The 23010-nt window shown below is 45.0% G+C and overlaps 1 protein-coding gene across 10 annotated transcripts in view; it reads right to left on the bottom strand.

Annotated features, from left to right (window-relative positions):
* Positions 1-23010, bottom strand: part of TLK1 (tousled like kinase 1) — a 967987-nt gene that overhangs the window by 574111 nt on the left and 370866 nt on the right. For 6 of the 10 annotated variants that reach the window (XM_085645315.1, XM_085645313.1, XM_085645319.1 and 3 more), the window contains 2 exons: positions 13480-13696; positions 4523-4641 (listed from right to left, as the gene is read on the bottom strand). In XM_085645315.1, the coding sequence (XP_085501441.1) occupies positions 4523-4641; positions 13480-13492 (132 nt within the window). In that variant the 5' untranslated portion in view covers positions 13493-13696. Of the gene's footprint in view, positions 1-4522; positions 4642-13479; positions 13697-16682; positions 16795-23010 lie in introns of all 10 variants that reach the window. The other 4 variants (XM_085645312.1, XM_085645310.1, XM_085645311.1 and 1 more) reach the window with 2 other exon arrangements.

Below are 23010 nucleotides of genomic sequence, written 5' to 3'. Positions count from 1 at the left end.
GCGTAGTGTGCCATGGTATACACACAGGTAATGCTCCAGAATTAAAAAAGTCTAGTGTACCACGGTATACACTGGTAATGCTCCAGAATTGGAAGCGTAGTATCCCATGGTATACACACCGGTAATGCTACGGAACTGGAAGCATAGTGTGCCATGGTAAACACACCGGTAATGTTCTGGAAGTGGAAGCATAATGGCCATGGTATACCCACTGGTAATGCTTCAAAATAGAAGCGTAGGGTTCCATGATATACACACTGGTAATGCTCCGGAAGTGGAAGCCTAGTGTGCAATGGTATACACACTGGTAATGCTCCGGCAGTAAAAGCCTAGGGTGCCATGGTATACACACCGGTAATGCTCCGGAAGTGGAAGCATAGTGTGCCATGGTATACACACACACACAGGTAATGCTCCAGAATTGGAAGCATAGGGTCCATGGTATACACACCGGTAATGCTCCGGAAGTGCGGTGGTCTGCTAAGCTGACAAGACTATGCCTGCCTTGCAGGCGTGCACTGCCTTTTGACGACAGCTTTTAATTAAATAACATGCTTGCAATCAAATAAACCAATAAGAGATAGCGTGACAAATTAAAAAGTGCGAGAAACAAATAAAGGAGTGAACATGAAAAAGAACCACAGACAAGTGTGGAAGACCAGCACGCGCGGCCGTGAAAGTGAAAGCAATCGCGCTATGTTTCATTTGTAATATGATCCACGACAAGGGAGGAATGCAGCTGGCAGCCTGCGTGCTGCAGCTAGCTCCCGACAGCTGGAGGCGGTGGGAGTGAACACTTAGAGAAAAGGTGGGACATCTTTGGCCAATTACGTGCTTTCATTTTTGAAAGCCACACGCAAAGGCCAATAAAATGTGTGGAAGTTGAAAAACCGCACAGAAAAGGTTCAGGGAAGTCTGGAGTGATTCCAAAAGGCCTCCCCATAGGTCAGCGCATGCGCGCCGCGCTAGGCTCGACCTAAAAAAGGGTTAGTTTTCAGTGGGGAAAAAGTGATGTGTCCATGTTGCGCTTTGGCACTTTCCTGTCACAGTCACTGGCCCTACCCAGACAAGTGAGTTACCATTTATATCAGGAGAGCTAGGGGAACACAGATTAGTAGACCAAGTGTTACCACCAATTGTATTTCTCTGCATTTGTGCCTTACAAATGTAAGCCAGTGTCTAAGTATGGGTACCCACACATTCAGAGATCTGCAAATAACCACTGCTTCTAAACTTCATATCTTGTGCCCATTTCATTTTTATAAATACATAGGTTTCTTGATACCCATTTTCACTCTTTATATTTTACCATATACATTGCTCTACACCCGGTTCACAATGAAAAACCATTGCAAGGTGCAGCTCAGTTATTGGCTCTGGGTACCTTGAGGTCTTGGAAAACCCACAAACCCTATATATCCCCACAACCAGACGGGTCTAGCAAATTCAATGGTATATTGCTTTTGTAAAAGTCAGCCATCATGACGGTAAGCTACAAAATGAAAACGTAACATATTGACTTTATTCCTACTCATTTTCAATATTTCCATTTCAACAGTTACACTAATGATCTCTTGCTAAATTCTTAATTGTCTATTTTTCGGAAACCTATCGCTCTCAAGGATCACCCATGGGTTTCATAGCGGTTTCCACCACACACTGGAATGCACAATAATTTGGAAAAATCGGCTACCTCTTTGAAAAATGCCAAGAACGATTAATTAAAAAAAATTTGATTCAGCTCTGCATGTTCCAGAAAGGTGGTGAAATGGTGACTTGAGCACAGCAGAAACTTTTGCAGAGCACTTTTTTCCTATTGTTCCCCAAATAACTCAAAATGTTGCTATATTTTGCAAATTTCTCAGTCCCCTCCAGAGGCATCCACAAACCCTGGATACCTATAGAATTCCCAGGATGTTGGAAAAAACGGATTCAAATTTGTAGTGAATGGCTTATGTGGAAAAACTAAAAGTTATGGAGGCCCAAGCACGAACTATCCCAAATAGTCACAAAAAAGGCTTAGAACTCACAAAATCAAAAAAAAAAAAAATCAGGCATTCACAAGTTCTAGTTCACTGAGCTAACTAACTTGTGCCCAATCCATGCACTGCGTATGACCTCACTTATTACATTACTCATGACATGTTAAATGACATCCCAATTGCCTTCAAGGTTTATGCAATTCCCATGATGTGGATCTATACTAAGTAACTTTATGGTGTAAATGACAATTGCGTGGGCGCTATATGGCTTTGGGGATGTCATCCATAGTCGCTTCTGGCATAGATCTGAAGCAAGCGCATCTGCAGGCAACTTGAGAGCTTTGATGTTGGTAGATCCAATCAGACGCGTGGGATTATTCTACAGGTGAGGAATGTACATGTAAGGAATCTGCAGGCAGAAGTATGCATCAGAAAGTGTGTTACTAAGTTTAACACATTTTTTCTTCCTAGGGATACTTCTACCTGTAGACACCTCACCTTTTGAATGGACTGCCTTTTGAATAGTACCGTATCTGAAAGAGCAGATTCGACACTGAATACACCGACTTTGTGGAATGACAACTAGCAGACAGAGGGTAACCCACCACCTCGGCTGGTAAGAGTAATGGTGCTAATTTGCTCTGTTCAATCCCTGGGCATGAAGGTAGAAGTTCTGGAGCTTGGGATGCAGAACTAGTCATTCTGATTGAGAGAGAGAGATCAGATCAGTCTTGAGAGGAAGACAGAGAGGGGGAAAGACATGGAGAGATGCTGAAGGCCTACGCACCACGCCATTCTCAGCCAATCCAGAGTGATAAAGAAGAATGGAGCCCATACTTCGTAAATCTTCTGCGGAAACCAACCGCCTAGTGAACAAGGGTAAGGCAGGAAACAGTGAAGTGGCTCCTTGGAACATAATGCAGGCAGTGAGGGTTGCTGTTAATGGTGAATAAGTCCACCTGAGGAGTGCCCCACTGGGCAACGAAACGTGAAGTTGGAGTGGAGACACCTCTCATGCTCAGCAAGGTGATGCCAACTGAGGCTGTGGGCTCTGGTGTTCAAAAAACACACCAGATGATTTGCTACTAGCAAACACTATTCTTTTGAGCCCAAGACCAGAGATGAAGTGCTTATTGACAGACGCAACCCTGATGCCCCAAATTTGTCAATGTGTCACATTGGTCATATTTTCTCTCAACATCTGGATTGATTGAATGCAAAGGGAATGGTGAAAGGCCTTTAGTGTCAAGTGAATTTCCCTCAGTTCTAGCAATATGGATATGCAAAATCTGTTCATTTTTTTTTTTTTTTTTTAAACAAACTTTTAGGTCACAGAACAAAATGCAGTCAATCCCCGTCACCCATAGTCCTCCCCCCAGCCAAATCAGGACATCTTGCAATAATCACCCCAGCACATAAGCTACATCTGTACAGCATTCACCCCAATAATGTCCGTGCTACTAGGTAGTGCATCCACAGGAGTAATCCACCATGAGTGTGCGAGAGTGCAAAATCTGTTCATCTGGAGACCCGTGGCTTTTCATCTCCAAATACTCCAGGTGAAACCCCCGCTCTAGAGAGGAGTTGCTGGTCGCCACATCTTGAAGAGGTTATAAGAGCATGCCAGATTCTTCACACTCCATGAGCCTAAATCACCTGCAGTGTCAGAGAGACTGTACTGGTGTCTGCCAAATCTCACCTGTGCTGGAACCACTGCCTTTGGAAACACCACTGGAGAGCTCACCGAATAAGGTGCCAGGATCTGTACAGTCAACTGTGGCACCAGTTGTGGGACAAGACCCATGGCGCTGAAAGGGCCAGAGGCATAAAAAGGAGGCGAGCGGGAACTCCGACCAACAGAAGACCAATTTAATATGAAGGGCTTTGGGGAGGAGTGTGAAGAAGCAAGCTCTTGAGATGCGTCAAAGGCGAAGTAAACATGGAACTGACATCTATACACCAGGTTGGGCTCTTTATGGTTTTGGTGACCGCACAGCTTGAAAAGCTTCTGGATCCAATCTAGCACCTGGCATATTCAAAAGGGGAGGTGTCTGCAGGTAGAGGTATCCATCACAATTTTGCTACCAGTATCCTAAAAATTCGTTATGACAGGGTCATAAGAATTAAAAGTAAATACAAAACCCACATCAAGAGCAATCAAGATCTGCAGTCACATTTCCCACTAACCAATATGAGGAAGCTACAAGAGAACAGCCATGTATTCAATTTCAAGAAATATAGACTACTTGTCTTCTGCAAACTCTTGCTCAACCAGTCAGGATGCGTTAGATGCGACATGCACAAGCAGAGTATAGGGTGAATGAATTTGAACAAACTACAGCATTTCTCAGTTTGCTTATCTACATCTGTTTTGTCAGATATTTGAAAAAAACACTGCAAATGAAGAATACAATTTTAGCTTGCCTCGGAGTTAAGTCCAATGTACAAATTCAAGCACATGTTCTCTAGGAGAATAGGTGTCAGGATTGAAACATGTTACTAACTAGAATTGAAATAGGATACCAACTAATAGAACTTACTTTTAATCCAGCGCTGCAACTTCCAGTGCTCCCAGTACTACCACCGACCCCTCCTGTAAATCTGGCTTCCAACAATTCTTGGCGTCTTGGATCCAAGCTGTGGAGCTCATCCATGGCACCTATGAAGAAGAAGGTCCCAACTGTTAATAGCGTGCCAACAAAAATATCTTCCATTTCAAAGTCATAACACAATGTATACAGAAATGTCAGTAGAAGATAGTCGATTCCATAGGAGAACGCCTTTCAAATTTCCTAATGGTGCATGCTAATGTCCTCAATATTCAAAGCATGAATAAGGACAGCAAGTACTCTTGTTTATTTTGTTCACTGGACATGTAGAACCAATCTCAGGCAGATGGTTAGTGTACCACACTATGGTAGTGGAAAACAGGATGTCTGCTGTGAAGGGCAATATAAACATCGCTATGTCAAAGGTATTCAAAATGGTATATATGGTGGATTAACTCCAAGCTTTTCAGAAAATACAGTGATCTGTAAGGTCAACTTGCATTACTGATATTGGTTCCAAAATGATAATTTGAATATGTTTGGAAAAGGATAACATTGTCATTCATAATGCTTCGATAATGCTCTGATTATGTGGAGATACACGCGGCAGAAAAGGTACAAGGTTGGAGATGGATTTGTTTAAATGGACAACCAGTGTAAAACCACGTAGAATATATATATGAATATGTATTTATTATTAGGAATCCTAATCCTTAAAGAAAACCACAAAAGGGCACTTAGACCAGTTATTTATTTTTTATCCTTTTCCCTCCAGGGGAACTATTTCCCATCTTGGAAAACGTTTTATTCCTGCATTTATCAGGAGTACATATCAAATCTTTGTGAGGGTGGGGAGTGGTTGGAGGGGATACCTATAAACTTGTTTTTGAGTACTCACCAACTCACAGGGCACTCCAGTCCTGGTGAGGAAAAGGTTGTATGATATGAACACTAGTTCAGCCATTTTTGTATCTACCTGGCATTTTCATACATCGTTAGAGGAGTTTTTCCATGTACGTGCTGACTTGTGCGTATTTTTGTTCGTCATACCTTTGGAAAGTAGCCAATGGTTGCTAAAATCTGGACACCCTGTTAATCATTTGTCCCTATGATAAGATGGGACACCATAGGCAGTTTCCCTACAATTTGCGGTTAGTTAAGCCCTGTGAGTTTCTCTCACATTGCATGCCTTGAAAATGTAGTGCGATTACCCTTTTTGTTTTAATGCATAACTGGAAGGAAATTTCCAATGGATTAGGGATGGGGAATGGAGTCTGCATGCAGACCTGTTTGTTATATAGTACAGGCTAATCCCGTGTTGGAGTGTGCCAACTCGAGCGTAATAAAACCGCTCTGTTTTACCTCAGAGACTCCTTTGGGTTAAAGTGGACAAAAGTGGCGCTATCCAGGGCACAAGTGTATGCTTTCCACAAATGGGACCTCTACGTGGGACATCCAACAAGCATGTGTCTGTGGCCGAGGTGACATGCCCAGAGACTGACTGATCGGGGGGGGCCCTTGCAAGAGGAGACTGGTTTCTCACAGCTGCTATTGAAAGTCCCAAACTGTTGTCCTTTAGCAACAGGTTCTCCCCAGCAGAGGTTCTAAACTGATCAAGCAAAAAAGTGGCAGAATTGCAAGAACAGAGTAGAAGTCTTCAACAAAAACCTGCTGAGATTTACAGTTGTTTTGTAAAAGAGGTATTGGATTGATTGGTTGTTGGTATTGAGAATTATATATTGCATTATATTTATTGGGTCTTAGGTTGGTCATAATAAATAGGCCTGTATTGATTTAGATGGTCTCTGACTTTAAGGGACTATGAGCAAACCAAAGAAATGCATTTCGGGGTCTTGTTGTTGCGGTTTCATGAGTCCACGCCTGGATGAGTCCCAACCAGTCCCAGTTGAGGGTAGTCCTGCATCAAAGAGGATGATAAAACATGACAGGTATGAACTTGTGGAACAGACTATGGTATCGATATACTAAGAGAAATGAGTATTTGCGATGGCCGATGGATGGTTTATTAGATTTGAATAAAATTCAATATTTGCAGCAATGTTTAAAAGAAAGAACATACAAGCTGTTATGATCCCCAATGTACCCCAATATAGGCCCAAGTAGTTGCACGACCTTTTACTTGCATTTTGTCCCACCATTGTTCTACATAACTGTTCTGGTGCTAACCTTTTACCTAGTTAGGTGCCACATAAATATTGAGCGGTTTACTCTGAAAAATAGCCTCTTTTATTATGCATGAGGATGCTCAGTATCGCAGCAGGATCACCATCTTCTGTATAAAAACTTTGCATAAGGGTCACCACAAAAGTCATCCTTGGCCGACATGCCCGTAGCACCATGACACATCTAGGAAGAGCCCCTGAGGGTACCTTTCGAGTATATAAGCACCACATCTTCGCTGGGCAAAGGAGTAGAAAAACTTCCATGCTGACACGAGACGCTGAAGCCCCTGCACGCAGACACTATAGCAAGCAGTTGTCTGACAACCTTCGCGGGGTGTCCAACTCAAGACCAAGACGGGGTCCTTCGTTCTCGCACATCAGGTAATTGGGTTGGTTCTTTCCTAGGGGGATTCTTGGCTATACACCTACATATATGCTAGGTACATCTAGTTAGGGTTTGCATCGTAGCAGTACACATTATTACAGTAATGTATTTATATGCCTGCATATATTCACTGTTTTAGCACTACGGTAGAATTCAACCTTTAATTTACTCTACTGGTGCTTAATTGTCTAGATCTGTTTCGGTCTCATGGTTGTTGCAGCACAAGTATTTTATAATAGGACGCTGGTTCAATAAATGCTTATTGAAAACGTCCCCATTGTTTATTCTGTAGATCTCTCTGAGAACAAGTAAGCATGAGTGACTGAGCGAAAAGTGTTGTATCCACGATCCCCGAGGGGTCAAGGTTGTCATGTTCGATAGTTGCCAGAAACTATTCGCTCCATGGTAAGGTTGCGGTGCTTGAAGTGGCACTGCGAGCTAGCTGGTCTACAGATTATCATCATTCGGGGGTGTCTGGAATCAGTCTGGAAACCAACTGTTGGATTGGTTCTTATTTAACAGTCAAAACAGAGTAGTTCAATCATGCTTCTCAGAGACCCCTACTCACATTTACCCAGAGACATGTGAAGTGGGAAGAGAAAAATCCGTCACAGCTAGGTAGGTAGATCCTATATATTGGCTGCAGGTATATTCAAGCTATAAGGATTATAGTTCCCTACATTGTGCATAAAACCTTTTCATTTTCCTTGAAACACTTCACAATGTCTGTCGAAGATAATGCTTCTGCAGTATTACATGCAAAAGCAGCGGAGGACATAGAGCAGGAAGGTGCAGTAAACATTTCAGAAAATGTCAGAAATGCACTTATATTTCATTCTTATATAGTGGATGAAATACCAGAAGAATACAATCTGTACGAGGACATAGAAGTCCTGTTAACGTACCAGGAACATATGAATTGGTTTGAAGGCTCCCTCCCACACACCATAGAGTAAGTGAGACTCGGTCCGCTCAGCAGAGACGGAGCAACTTGGCCGGTCCTATCTCCTTACACACCGCATCCGGAAATTGACACATTGTCAATAGCAGACTTACGTCCACTTCACAAAGAAATAATAAAACTTTACAGAAATCTGACAGTTTGTAATGAGAACACACACTTCAACCTACAAGGGTTACTCCAGCAGGTTAACTACAAGGAACTGGAACTAAAATCACACAACCACTGAACGTAGTTATGGGATGAATGCCCACTTTACATGAGCAAATGCCATTCTGGATAGTACAGAAAATAGCACAGATCGAGGCTGTTTCCACACAGGCCCACAAGAAAAAACACAGAATCTTAATTATCTGCTTGGCAATGGGAATACCTTCTCAAATAGAGGACTGTACCACTTGAGGGACAGTTTTCGCTGCCATCTATACCAGGCTCATGGCACCCCTTCAACAGCAGTGATACCAGAGTCATTAAGACCAATACAAAAGAACCTGCCCCGAACTTAGGGATGAAATAAATAGACAATTTTCCCAGGTATCTAGGATTATGTTGGCAAACAAAGGGGAGGCAGCAGCAGTGGCAATACGTCAACGCCTGAGGGAATGCACTCCTGCACAACAGGAGCAAGAATTACCTAAAATTATGGTAGAGTTAATTTGGGTGCTAGAACTACGACACCAGAAGTAATGGGTAATACTAAAAAGTATAATTTCAAGCGAGCACCTGATACTTCTAAAAAGAAATGGGATCATAAACAAAACAAAAATTAGACAGAATAGATGCCAATCATGGGGTGGGTCTCCTCAACAGGAGAAATACCCTTAGGAACCTTGATAACATTTGTGGGAAGGACAGTCAGAACACAGATCAGAAGAACGAGTAAAGTCAAGGGACACACATCGCACTTCAGACTACATCAGACTACATCATCAAAAAATAAGAAACCAAAATCCAAAACTCAGTTTAAAAAGAAGAAAGTGGCTGGCCTTAAAATAAGAAATGCCCAGGCTACTGAGGACTTAACTTCTGAACTGGGAATGGGCTCTGAAGATGCTAGACAGTGCAGCAGAACTAACAATAGCTCACCACACCCTGATGGCATTTCTGGCGACTGCAGCGTTGAATGAACATATCACAGTGGAGACACCTGATACTAGGGTAAGTGTCCCACACCAGTTATACGACATACCACTCCATATGGAGGGGGACATACCCAGGAAAGTGAAAGGTCTCTTTTGGGAGAACCTGACATATGGATATGATATCTTTTTGGCTGAGAAAGAATGGCCACCTGAGTTCGTTATGGACTTCCCAAAAGGAGACACAGTAATCTAACCAGCTTACTCCGACTTACTTACAGAATCACTAAAACATTCATACGTGCAGGAGTGAGCGGTAGCACTCGCTCCTGCATTATACCGCAATCATGTAGGATGGAATGCTGAGTCACCTCGCCATGTAATCCCAGTAAACACAGCTCCAACTCCACAGAGACAGTACCCAATAAAACAGGACGCGAAGAAGCAAGTCAGGGAGATCTTAGATCAACTTGAATACCAGGGTATAATCGAGAAATGCACCTCTTACGTGAATAATACTTAAGTTTCCCGTAATGAAACCAGACAATTCACACGGTCTAGTTTTAGACTACAGGCATTTGAACACTTGCACAAAAACATTTGCAGTACAGAATGCACACAGTGCGGCATTAATGAAGGACACTGTACGGAAGAAATATAACTAGATATCTCAAATGGATTCTTGTGCAAAAATATAGCGCCTGAGAATAGATATTTGACAGCATTTTCGGCCCTCAACGTCAATTTTGTAGTTTGCCCCAAGGATATAAGAACAGCCCCGGGTTATTCTCAGCAAGAGTACCAGAGTTACTTCAAAATTTTGATGGGAAGGAATGGTCCTATGTAGACGATATTTATCTGACGAATGATGAACTACTGGATCATTTGACCAGAGTAAACAACATTTTGGGGTTCACCTTGGAGGGCTACAAATGTAACTTAAAATAAAAAATAAAAAAAATTGCCACCTCAATGTCCTATTTTTATGATATGAGCTCTCCAGTGAAGGAAAAAGTCTAGCCGCTAAATTTTAGAAAAGTGTGCACTGCTCCAATCTCCAAAAACTAGAATACATTTTAGGATTCTTGAATTTTGGCAGAACATACATTTTGGATTGCGCAGAAAAGGTAAACCCTTTTTAAGTCTTAATTGGACCTGATTTTTCAGTTCGACATTGGACAGAGGAGCACACAGAAATTCTTTGTTCCCTACAAGCAGACAATAGCTTCCAAACTTTTACATACATGGACTGAGACGTTTCCTTCACCTATGAATTATCTAAATAAGGAGCCCATTTGCCCGATGTTGTGAATGCTTTAATTCACTTCCCAGGCCCAGCAGATTAATCCTGACTGGACCCTTCCTTCCTTCCTTAAATAGCACCAATAGAGTGTTTTGCTCGCTCGCACCGATTTGGAGCCTACGCGCCCTGATTTCTCCTCAGGCCCATCGTTTGGGCTACTGATGGTAACTCGCCCCCCAGTCCCCCCTCCACACACTCCTGTCCTGAGGAAGACCCCACCGTAAGGGACACACTTACCTACAACTTTCCAGGGGTCGGAACGTCGATATCTACCACACTAGCCAGTCTGACCAACAGCGATTGATCACTGTCTTTATCTATGACTATGGCTATTTAAATATCTGGATGTAATGCGATTTACTTGGCTCTTGTATGAGCCCCTTCCTGAGAAATAACTGAGTTTGTGAATTGTACACTGTTCCATTCACTACCTTAACCTCACTTCATTCACTACACCCTCACCCTTCCCTCCTAGGGCACTGCTGTGAATATTGTGTTAACAAATGTTATGAAATTCAGTGTGATTAAATAACACTGTTCATTAAGAATACTACGATTCTGTGTATAACTGTGTATTATTTTCTTTGTTCTTTAAAACAAAGTAATTTATTTCACTGGGACCTTTCTCCGTATGTACTGTTCTATACCCAGGTCCCAGTGACGTTATTTGGGTTAACCCTTCTAGGCAACTGTAGTGAGAAAAGGAGCATTGGCTCAGAGGAAACAAATGTTGTAACTCCGGTACCAACCTTAGAGGTTGTTACTAAAGCAAGCGTTCCCAACGCTAAAGCACATCATCAAAGAGGGCTACAATGGGCTAATTTGCTCACTGCAACAGATGTAGGCTACAAATTTGATTCTACATTAAAAACAAAAGCATTTTTGCAGTGCGAACAAGAATATCCTCTTCTGAATTAAATAATGCCTCTAGATCAGCATGAATACATTATTTACAATGACGGTTCAGCTCAGCCAGCTGTGGGAAGTAAACAGCAATACAGCATCGCATGAGCGATTGTAAAGGGACGTATGCGGGACGGTAAGTTCCGTCCTAGCAATATACAGACGCAAGTCTCTAGGAGATTGCATGGCACAGCTGGCAGAACTTAAAGCCCCGATACTGGATCTAAAAAATACGGATCAAGAATTCCCCACACTAATTGTGTGCGATTCATTTTATTGTGTCCAGTTTTACAATGAATATCTTCACTACTGGGGCCAGAATTTAAAGATTCAAAAGGCCGCACAATAATGCATAAATTACTTTGGAAACAAGTGGCAGAGCAGAAAAAGGGCTTTAACGAACGTACGTGAATCATACGCTGAGTCATCAACGTGTTGGCATGTATGCTGAAGGGACATCATTGGCTAATGAAGTCGCTAAGGCGACAGTGCAAACTGCTGCCGTTGCTGCAATCACTCGTTCTAGCACGAGGATAGACGGACAGATAATGGTAGCAGTCATCATTTTGCGTAAAAACAGCTCAGCTTTGCCAAAATGTTTGCCACTGAATTACTCCTACAAGTTAGATGCACAAAATATCCTGTATGCTCAAATTTCAGGAGTGGGGATAGCGTAATATCAAATATGGATCGCAGATTAGGTTTAATACTAGCTGCACACGAGGATAGGGGCTCAGAACACGCAGGTATCACAGACAGTTTCACTACTGTAACTGCCTTATTTATGGCCTGGTCTTACCAAGCAGACCAAGGGCTTTGTCCTTAAGTGCAACATCTGTCTGCAGCTGAAGGGTTCCACCATAGCACGTCTGCCATGTACACCACTATCGATATCAGACAGACCTCTTGCATGTGTCCATTTGGACCACTGCCGCCGCTTACAATCTGATGAGGCTTACAAGTACATCTTGGTGGCAGTGGATTCATGCTCTGGATTCCTGTGGGTTTGGCCCAAGCACTCGGCTGACGCTCAAACTGTTAAAGGATTTGCGAGTTTTTATAGGGACATACACAACTGGCACATTACATTCTGACTGCGGCCTGGCGTTCAGCTCTCGGGCTTACAAGGTAGCCATGGGAAGTTTGGGTGTTACATTGCAGTACTCCTCTCCGTATCATCCAGAGGGAAATTAGATTGTGGAGAGGAAAAACCGGGACTAAAGCAATCCTTACTTTCAAGGGTATTAGGCTCGGGTAGTAGTTGGGTCACTCACCTATACGGGGTTCAGAAGGCACTAAATAACAAGCCAAGACGTTCCCTAGGAGGCCATACTCCATTTGAGGTCCTGTTTGGGACGAGAATGTGGGTACCGACCTAGATTGTAGCAGCTCAGTGCCAGATGAAAAAGCATTTAACATCAATGATCCTTTCGCTGTTTTACAGGAACTCAATGTAGTCCGGGCACTACAAAGCAACGTCCAAGTAAAACATACCGCCAGTGGGAAAGTGAAAGCTGTTTCGGCAAGACCTGCCTCGGGCCTGAAGATCAGGGACCTGGTCAGAGAAAGATTGTGGACAAGAAAGAATTTGGGCCATCTTACAGGGCGCCTGTACCTGTCCTGGCTGTTGAAGGAAAAAGAACAGTACTTCTTCTGCCTCTTGCCAACAAGAAAGAAAAGAGATTTGTCTCAATTGATATGATCAAACCATACTATGTGGCCGATGCTGAATAGCAGGCTGCGTGGGCTCCCCAAGTAGTCGCCAATCTCCTCTTGCTACCATACAGGAAGTTCAGACAGAAAGACTAATAATGTTTGAAGATTCTACTGTACGAAGTAACGAAGTTGCCAACAATGGAATGGAAGTCGAACCAGTCGAAATTGACCAACAACAAAATCCAAATGAAACATCTCAATTCAACCCAATACCAGCATCTATGTGAATATGTCTCGCAACTAGTCATCTGCCAGTTCAACAAAACCTGCTGAGCTATCAAAGAGATCGAACAGCGTCTGGCTACTTCATTGATTTTGACACCTTTTCTCTGGATCCTAGTGAACCAGAGTCACCACCAGCTTCTGCTCCCCTTAAAGAAAAAAATAATTAAACTCTCTTTGGCTGAAAAAGACTTACTTTGTTTCTCCATGGCTACAGTTCTGGATTACACTTGGTCTACTGTTCCTAGTCCTTTGGATAGGTGTAGCAACCGTCTTTTTCCAGCTCCTCAATGGACATTATCTCCCAGAACGCTCCGCAGTAAAACATGTGAACTTGGTCCTGAAATCACATACATCATCGCATCGTGAACGCAGAAACACGTCCTTTTTGAACTTTACAGCAGTTCCGATTCCTGAAGGAATAGATTGGGATAGGGTTTCATATGAAGTATTAGGTCCCACTGAACTGTTGAAAATACGTGTTTAACATTTCTTTGAATTATATCACCTCCAGTACATTCTCTGATGATTAGGATTTTGAAACTAAACAGTATGCGGTCTGATTTATAACAATCTGCTGCATTCCCCAAAAATAAATTGTATGATGATACATCTGGTTTCGATACCGTATATTTTTACCAACATTATGTCATCATTTCTTGCATAAAGCAAGTATTCCACGTAATGTGGTTACTTACCATCAGTGGGAACATTGCCCAACACCACCGGAAGGTAGTTCACAAACGTTTACACAAAGGTTAGCTTATTTTTCTGGGTTTAACACTTCAGACCCAACCCCATTATTATACTGTTGCACCTACAGCTGCAAAGAAAAATATGCTCACTAATACGAAACAAATGTACTCCGCTTCCTTTATTTCCCAGAGGTCTTTACAAGGTTTCGACTTTTGGAGGGACACCATAGACACAAATTCAGTCTGGGGGACTAAAGAATGGCAAGTTCAGGGAACTGAAGCAGTATTTAGAGTGTGTCTCACACTACAGCAAATTATCTTCCTGAACAACACAGTGCAACGGACTTCCTGTCTAGGACTAGTCAAGATCAGGGACTTGAACACACCTCGAATTTCCTAGCTTTCACACTTTGGGGTATGGCAAAATGATACACATCATAGTGAAGATACGCTAGATGACATTATACATGGGGTTCATAAACTTCATTAGACCTCAATTGGAAGCGATGGTTGGTTTGGCCGATCGACACAAATAGGTGCTAATCAAGATTCAAGGGTACCACCGAAGGGTTTAGTGGAATATCACTCGTTACTTAGCATGCGTTTAGTACGCATGCCATTACAACGTGGTCGTTAGTACGACCGCGTTGTTAGTTCGCATACCTTAACTACGAAATTCGGAACAACGAATTGCAGTAGGGGGCGCTGGATGTTGGAATAGTATAATTTACTATTCCAACTCCAGTCTATGCGGACACTAGGGAAGGTGTTGGATTTTAAATCCAACACCTTCTCCCCCCTAACGCAAGTCGCTGTTCCGACTTGCGTAGTAAAGGTATACGAACCAACAACGCGGTCGTACTAACGTCCGCGTTGTAGTGGCATGCAAAGAATCGCATGCGAAGTAAACGCTGTTTACCGTTTAGTGTCCATAGACCTGACCAACGCTATGTCAAATGTGATCATCCGGGGGTGGCAACACCCTACAGTGTTGGGAAGTTATGCCTATATTGGCTAAAAACCTTAACACTGTCCCAGATGAAACAACAATTGTCCTTACTTTCCAATTACATGGATCTATGAGATTTTTTTACTAGGTTCCCAGAAGCCACGTTGTAAACGCTTCTTATATACTATTTACAACGAAGTGTGGAAAATCTCTCAACAGGAAGCTGTGAAGAGATTGCGTGAAATTGATAGGGTTAACCTAGAGAAAGCTTTGGCAGTGGTCTACAACGGCATGACCACACTATCATCCAGAATGTATTCACTGGGCAGCATTGTGTCTTCTGCAATAGATTTAATGGAACAGGATCTGTCCATGCTTCAATCACAGTTATGATCTATTCTATTATTAAGCTAGACGCTACAATCATTGCGCTACGGTCATTTGCCCTGGTGATATATCAACAGTAGGTCTTTGCTTTCTTCTTATAATCAGACAGAAATTGGGCCTTGGCCGACAAGATGGCCAAATATGAAGTGCTTTCTCTGTGCACCCGAGGGAAACATGGAGATCCGTTATCAACCTGCAATGCTGAGCTGGCATTGACGCCACGATAATCGGCACAACCTGGTGCTGCTTCCTGAGGTGATTACAAGAGAGGACCAGCCCTCTTGATACCGTAGGATGATCGATATCGCGTGAGGAGACGGGTACGCCATCTTGGGCAGACGTGAACAGCTCCATACACAGATCGGGAACCGAGATTCAACTATCGGGGATTCAGCCTGGCGGTGTAGTGCGAGTGAGTGTGTCCTTGGTCTGGGACTCGCCCTGTGCCAACCACGGATGATGTGCGGCTCGCAGCAAATATCGGGCTGCCTGAAGATCAGCTAGAGCATCGCATCGGCAAGACAAGGTGGAGACCAGGACGGGTCAACCACACAAGGACTACCGGGAATAGGAGGTGTGTCAGTGCACGGAAGTGGGCTTCCCGGTGGCCCGGATCGGGCATGAGGACTCAGGTAGCTGCAGAATCCTGACGCAGCGGACAGCCAATGTACATGATATGTTGGGCCCAGAAGTCCAACCGGAGCGGCTGAGATCGGGCTGGTGGGAGCCCGGGGCGAGTTTGCGCAATTCTACCAGTGTAAACAGCTGGGATCAGGGATGCTTGGCAGTGAAGAGAGACTACCCAACATAAAGGGAAGTCGGACCCGTTGGTGTGAGTGCCAGGAACTGGGGGGAATGACCGCGGCCTATGCCACATTGCTGGTGAAACTATCCCTTAAATGACAACACACTGCCATTAACCATCGCCTCCTGATTCATTGGGGGGTCACCCTCCTCCTCCCGTACCATCAACCCCCCCCCCCCGGCCGTTGGACTTTTGATTCTCCAGCAAATGAATGACCCGGTTGGAACACAGGCGAGATTGCCCCGGGAGGTACTCGTCTAGGCATAGAACCCCCGGAGGAGAGTCAAAGCAGAGCTCGCCGGATCTGACTGGGCTCCTCAAGAGGCAATACTATATCTGAGGGGAGGAAGGTTCCTGCCTTTAGACAGGTGCGTGCAGGGGCCCGGGCTTGCTGAGGTGACCCGTCGCTGGCAGGGACCCGCAGAGTTAAACAGGTGCTAGGAACCAGAGCCACCGTTGAAACAAGCGCTAAGTGGTACATCGAGAGGACAGAACCAACATGGTGAAGGACAAATGCAACGGAGGGCAGTCCAACAAGATTCTGAAGTGTAAGCAACCCTTACCTCAGGGAACAGACCAACAACACCCAAGTGTGAATGTGGAGGACAATGATGAGAGCTCCGAACGCAGCCCAGTGGGACCCCTCGTTGACGGATATCTTGGCAGCAATTGAATCTACAAGGGATGACAACATATATTAGCAGCAGGAGCCATCAACATCAACTTTCTACGCTGATGGTCACAGACAGTCACTACGACTCAACAGAATGTAGAGGCCTTCCAATCTGAAGTTAAGTCTCTCTGGGAAAAGGTCATGGACCTGCAGAAAAAGACAACCAAACTTGATGACCGAGTCGAAGATCAGGAGCGCCGATCACAAAGAAACAACCTGCAATTCGTGGGGTTTCCGGAATGGGCAGAAGGACCCTCAGCAGAGCTGTTTCTGGAAGACTGGATTATGAAGGTCCTTGCTTCTGGTAGGATATCCATATTCTTTAACATTGAGAGGGGCCACAGGGCGCGGGTCCTTCCGCCACGACCTGGGGCCCCACCGAGAGCCATCATTGCCCTTTTTTTCTTTTTTTTTAAAAAACTTATCGGGACGTGATCCAGCAGGCTACTCACACAGGAGATCCCTTACTCTGACAGTTACCCGATCGCAATCTATCCTGATTACACACTACGGGAGCAAGATCTACGGAAGACCTTTATGGTGGCCAAGAGACTATTCCGCGATGCTGGGATAAAGTACAGCCTTCTTTTTCTGGCTAAACTCAGAATTGAATATCAAGACAAATCTATATTCTTCTTCTCTGCGGCGAAGGCTTTTGACTGTATGGATGCAAGAGGGGGCCCAGCTGCCTACCGGAGTGCACAATCTGGATCAGCCAAGGCACCGGGACGTCTGATCTGACAAAACAACAAAATCGATCATCTGGAGGGTCACGGCAAAAAACGCTGATAATTCTGGAAGAGTCCGGGTGTGTGCAGATGGTACCCTTCAGCTTGCAGAGGTGCTATCAGACTCTGATCTGGCCTCGCAGAACATAGTACCCGATTCTAATGTATCCTGAGACTTTCCTGGCTGAGAGGAACTTCTGGACACCGATCAGGAAGCTTAGATAAGTACTTATGGGGGGCTGACCGCCACAATGTGATGTGAGTGGGGGAATAGCAGAGTATCGATCCCCTGTGACCAGGGAGCACCACGCCCCCTTTAGAGGCCAAGTCTTGCACGGGGAGCTGAAGGCCGTTGTCTCGCATCCCGGAGATCACTCGGCCAATGGCCAGTCATTTACTTAAGGGAACATGACCACTGCACATTGGAAGATCTGAGAACATTCAGCATAAGACTATGGCTATTAACGCAATGGATAGTTATTCTTCTTTGGGAATCTGTGGGAGAGGGAATGGGATGGGGGATTTGGATACTCGCTCTTCAGGATAATGGGAGGGATGGATCCGCACCACTGCCCAGAGGGAGAGGGGAGAAGGTTGGAGTTAAACCAGTTGTGTATGCTCTGCAAAGATTTAAGAGGGGTTCAAGGGGTCCGTGTTTGAGGTACAGTCTATTTCTGCGAGGCTCATCTCTATGGAGGGAGGGAAGATGGGGAGAAAAAGGTAACACCAACCCAACTGCGAGTCTCTATGGTTTCCCCCATGATGAAATTGATTACCTTGAATGTCAGGGGTATGGCAATGCTCGAAAAAGGAGACCGGTCTTCGCTTCTCTAAAAAGATATAGAATATTGATTGCATGCCTCCAAGAAACCCATGTTTGGGGCGATTCCCTGCCGGCTATAAGGCGCAGACGGCGGGGCAGATACACCCCACTTCCTACTCTGGGTTTACACTCTGGGTTCTCATCTTGGTGGCCCCCGGGTCCCCTTTGAATACTTACATCAAATGACGGACCCAGAGGGACGGTATGGGATTCTACATGGCAGACTCGGCGGCAAAGAGACACGTCTTATTAATGTATACACACCTAACTGATAACCCGGGCTTATTCCCCGACGTGGTTGCTGCAGCAACCCCATATCTAGGTGGGGGGGGGGGTGGGGGGGGGGGGGAGGGTGATTATGATGGGGGATGTTAATTGTGTACTGGATGGGATCTCCCGCCCCCACCCACGTCAGAACACGAACCCAGGGATGACAGAGGCCCTTAGACACCCAGGAGAGATTGTAGTTGTTGAATGTGTGGAGGGAGAGGTATCCGGATCATAAAGTCTTTTCCTGTCAAACACCGGCAACAAATACGTTCTGTAAGCTGGACCAATGTTTATCAGTAGATCTGGTCCCTATGGTGGAAGACATAGTATACCTCCCTAGATATATTTCGGCTCACTCTCCAGTGCTGCTATCCCTGGGTATCATGAAACCCAGACAGAGGATCCCCATGTGGAGTCTGCGGGCTGATGTTCTCACGGACTCACCTTTTGCGGCGACACTGGGAGAAGAAACATCCAGGTACTCTGAAACTAACTGGGGTTTGGCGTCCTCAAGAGCAGTGGAAAGGGAGGCCATGAAGGTAGTGATCAGAGGGGTTTGCATTAAGACGACATATGGAGTGTGCCAGCAGATGGAGCAGGACATTAAGGTGCAGGTAGAGAAACTGGGGGTTATAGAGACGTCGCTTCTGACTGCCCCCAGCTCCTGGGCAAATAGCGCATAGCTCAGGAATCTGTTGTGCCTGCATCGCTTAGAAAAGTTCAAATATTCAACGTAACCGCACCATCTGCACATGGAGGGAGACAGGTCTGGGGCCTTGCTCGCCAAATTAATCAGGGGTGAAACGCCTGTGGCGCCCCCCATAGTCCAGATGCAGTCCAGGGAAGGTACCACAATTTATAGCCAAGAGGAGATCCTGGAGGTTTTATCGAATCATCTGACCAAAGCGTACACCGAACGGCCCTCTCCGCCTTTGGAGATGGTAGCAGATTTTCTGGTCACGCTAGGCTTACCCCAACTAGAAGACGCAGCGAGTGAAATGTTAGCTAACCCGATCTCTAAAAAGGAATTATTTTAGGTCATACAAGCTTCAAGGTCAGCTAAAAGCCCTGGGAGTGACTGTCTCCCGTCTGAGTTTTATAGGAGGTTTGCACCGCTGCTGGTGGTCCGCCTCTTGAAGGTATATAATGAAGCCTTTCAGATGCAAAGCCTACCAGCCTCTATGGGAGAGGCCCTAGTGATCATGATCCCCCAAGGCAGACAGAGACCTTCAGGTACCGAGTACATATCGGCCAATCTCCTTGTTAAACACAGATATAAAAATCCTGAGCGGTATACTGGTGGCCCGGCTGTTGCCTCATATGCAGCACCTGATGCATCCCGACCAGGCAGGGTTTATCCCCAAACATAATAGCACTCAAAACCTGCCTAGACTGGCTCATATATGGCATTAACCCGCTATAAACCGGGATGACCATGCTCTGGTGCTGTTAGATATAGAGCAGCCTTTTGATTCTGTAAACTGGTCCTATAGCTGGGAGGGCAAGCGAATAATGAGAGTAGGAGAGGAGTTCCTTCAATGGATACAATTGCTTTACACGGCCCCCCCATACTAAAGAGCAAATGGGGAGGCTGGTCTCGACGGCCTTTGTACTACAGTGAGGCACCAGACAGGGATGCACGATGTCATTTGCAGCGGCAATGGAACCACTGGCAGCGGCCTTGAGGAGGAAGCTGAGTGCATGAACTCCTTGGGAGACACTAATCATATGGTCTCAATGTACGCCGAGGATACGCTGGTGTACATCTGACAGCCTGCTCAAGCGATTCCTATACTTCTAGATACGCTGCGGGGATTTGGCGATATATCGGGGTTAAAAATAAATAAGGGAAACACCACCCTAGATAACACCAAGGAGGCGTGGCAGCGAGATATCCCCATACTCACGGAGGATGATTGGGCGGAAGCTATCGCGGGTCCGCGAGATGCGGCGGTAGCCACCAAATACCGATTCATACAATTCAAATACTTGCATAGGGCGTATTACACTCGGCACCGCCTTTGGCGCATGCACTTAATTGAGTCCCCCACGTGTCTTCGCTGCGGCGACGGGGATGGCACATTTCTACACACGGTGTGGGATTGTGGTCGGCTACGCCCGTTCTGGGAGGCGGTTCTGTCCTGCTTGGGGGGGGGGGGGGTGCTGGGTTGGGAGCTTCCCCCTGATCCCCGCTTAACACTGTTGCACTGTACCGAGGAGATAGGGGGCAATATCTATAAGCGACACCTCCTGTTTCTGGGTTTGACGCTGGCCAAGCGAGATATTGCCCAGCATTGGAAGTCCTCTGCCCCGCCAACGGTTCAGGCCTGGAAGAGGGCATTGGATCGCTGCATGTCCGCGGAAGAGGCGGTATTCCTGGCTAGGGGTTGTCCGGCCAAGCATGGTAAAGTCTGGAAGAGATGGGCGCGATATCGGGGCATCGTATTGTCTGTGCGGGAGGGTGCAGTGCCATTGGACCCAATAGAGAGGCTAATCAGAGCCCCGGTGGCTTCCCCTCCGGGGCCCCGGGCCCTAGGAATTGAGGGAGAGTAATCAGAATATGGAGCACATGCTGTTAGGAAATGTTGCATATTTGTGTTGGACTCTGGACTGGTGTGATGTGCGGGCGGGGGGAGGGTTTGGGGGTCTGATGTTTTGCAGACCAGGGGGGGGGGGGGTTGAACAAGGATGCCAATTCTCACTGTTCTTCTATCCATATTGGTACCGTGTATGGGGACGAGCTCCCCGGTGTCCTTATAAATGCCAATAAAGTTTGTTGTCAAAAAAAAAAAAAGGAAAATCAAAACTACTCCCGATTGGACGGCTGGCCTCAGAGCCGCGAGAGATTGCCGGAGGTGGGACTCCCATGGGCGGGGACCGAGCCCAGATATTTGGGAATCAGATTGGTGGCTACGCCTGAGAGATACCTGAAGCTTAACATAGGGAAGGTGATATAAGAAATACAAGGCTCAGTGCGTTTCTGGCAGGAATTACCTCTGTCTCTTATGGGAAGAATTGCTATAAGAACAAGCATTTGCAATGCAATAGGTCTCGCATTATTATTAGCAATGCCAATAGCTCAAACTTTTATAATGCAACACCAGTAGCTCAAACATTCAGTAATGCAAGACCTATTGCATTGCAAATGTTTTTTTTGTTATTTTTTTATATAGCGCAAACTTGACCCAAAGGCATGCATTTATGTTGCATTGAGTTCAGTGCAATTATGTGGTATGTTATTATGTGGCACGGAGTGGTATTATGCGGAGTGTATTTATGTTGCATTAAGTAGAGAGTCATTATGTGGCATGCAATTATGTAGTACTGAGTGGTATGTGGAGTGTATTTATGTTGCATTGAATACAGTGTAATTATGTGACGTGTAATTATGTGGGTCTGAGTGGTATTATGTTGAGTAGTTATGTTGCATTGAGTAGAGTGTAAATATGTGGAGTGTAATTATGTGGTACTGAGGGGTATTATGTGGAGTGTATTTATGTTGCATTAAGTAGAGTGTAATTATGTGGTGTGAAACTGTCACACAGTGGTATTATCTGGAGTGCATTTATGATGCATTGAGTAGAGTAATTATGTGGCATGTAATTCTGTGGCACAGTTATGTGGAGTGTATTTATGTGGTATTGAGTAGAGTAATTATGTATTGTGTAAATATTTGGCACTGAGTGATTATGTGGATTGTATTTATGTTGCATTGAATAGAGTGCAATTGTGATGTGGTATTATGTGGAGTACATTTATGTTGCATTGAGTAGAGTATAATTATGTGGCATGTAATTATGTCGCGCTGAGTGGTATTATGGGGAGTGTATGTTGCATTGAGTAAAGTGCAATTATGTGGTGTAATTATGTGGCACTGAGTGGTATTTGAAGTGTATGCTGCATTGAGTGCAGTGTAATTATGTGGCACTGTGGTATTATGTGGAGTGTATTTATGTTGCATTGAGTAGAGTGTAAGTATGTGGCGTGTAATTATGTGGTACTGAGTGGTATTATGGGGAGTGTATGTTGTAGTCAGTAGAGTGCAATTATGTGGCGTGTAATTATGTGGCACTGAGTGGTATTATTTGGAGTGTACGTTGCATTGAGTGCAGTGTAATTATGTTGCAAATAATTATTTGGCACTGCGGCAGAGTGGGGAATGCGGTTACACAGCTGAGCCCGTGTACAGAGCCTGGGGCACAATAAGGTGGAATGAGGCACCGTACGGAACAGTGAGACGGAATGAGGCAGAGGGGGGGATGCGGTCACACAGCTGAGCCCGGGTCCCTGGTCTCTGGGATGTCAGTCTTGCGAGGACGGACAATTGCTCCATATGGACCTGGTCAAAGATGCAACATACCAAAATGTGTCTCATGGTAAAATATAGTCCACATCAA

This window comes from Triturus cristatus, chromosome 3_1 (genome assembly GCF_964204655.1).
Source record: "Triturus cristatus chromosome 3_1, aTriCri1.1, whole genome shotgun sequence".
Classification (NCBI taxonomy): Eukaryota; Metazoa; Chordata; class Amphibia; order Caudata; family Salamandridae; genus Triturus; species Triturus cristatus.
The sequence above is the reverse complement of the archived record's forward strand: the minus strand, read 5'-3'. Positions and strand labels throughout refer to the sequence as shown.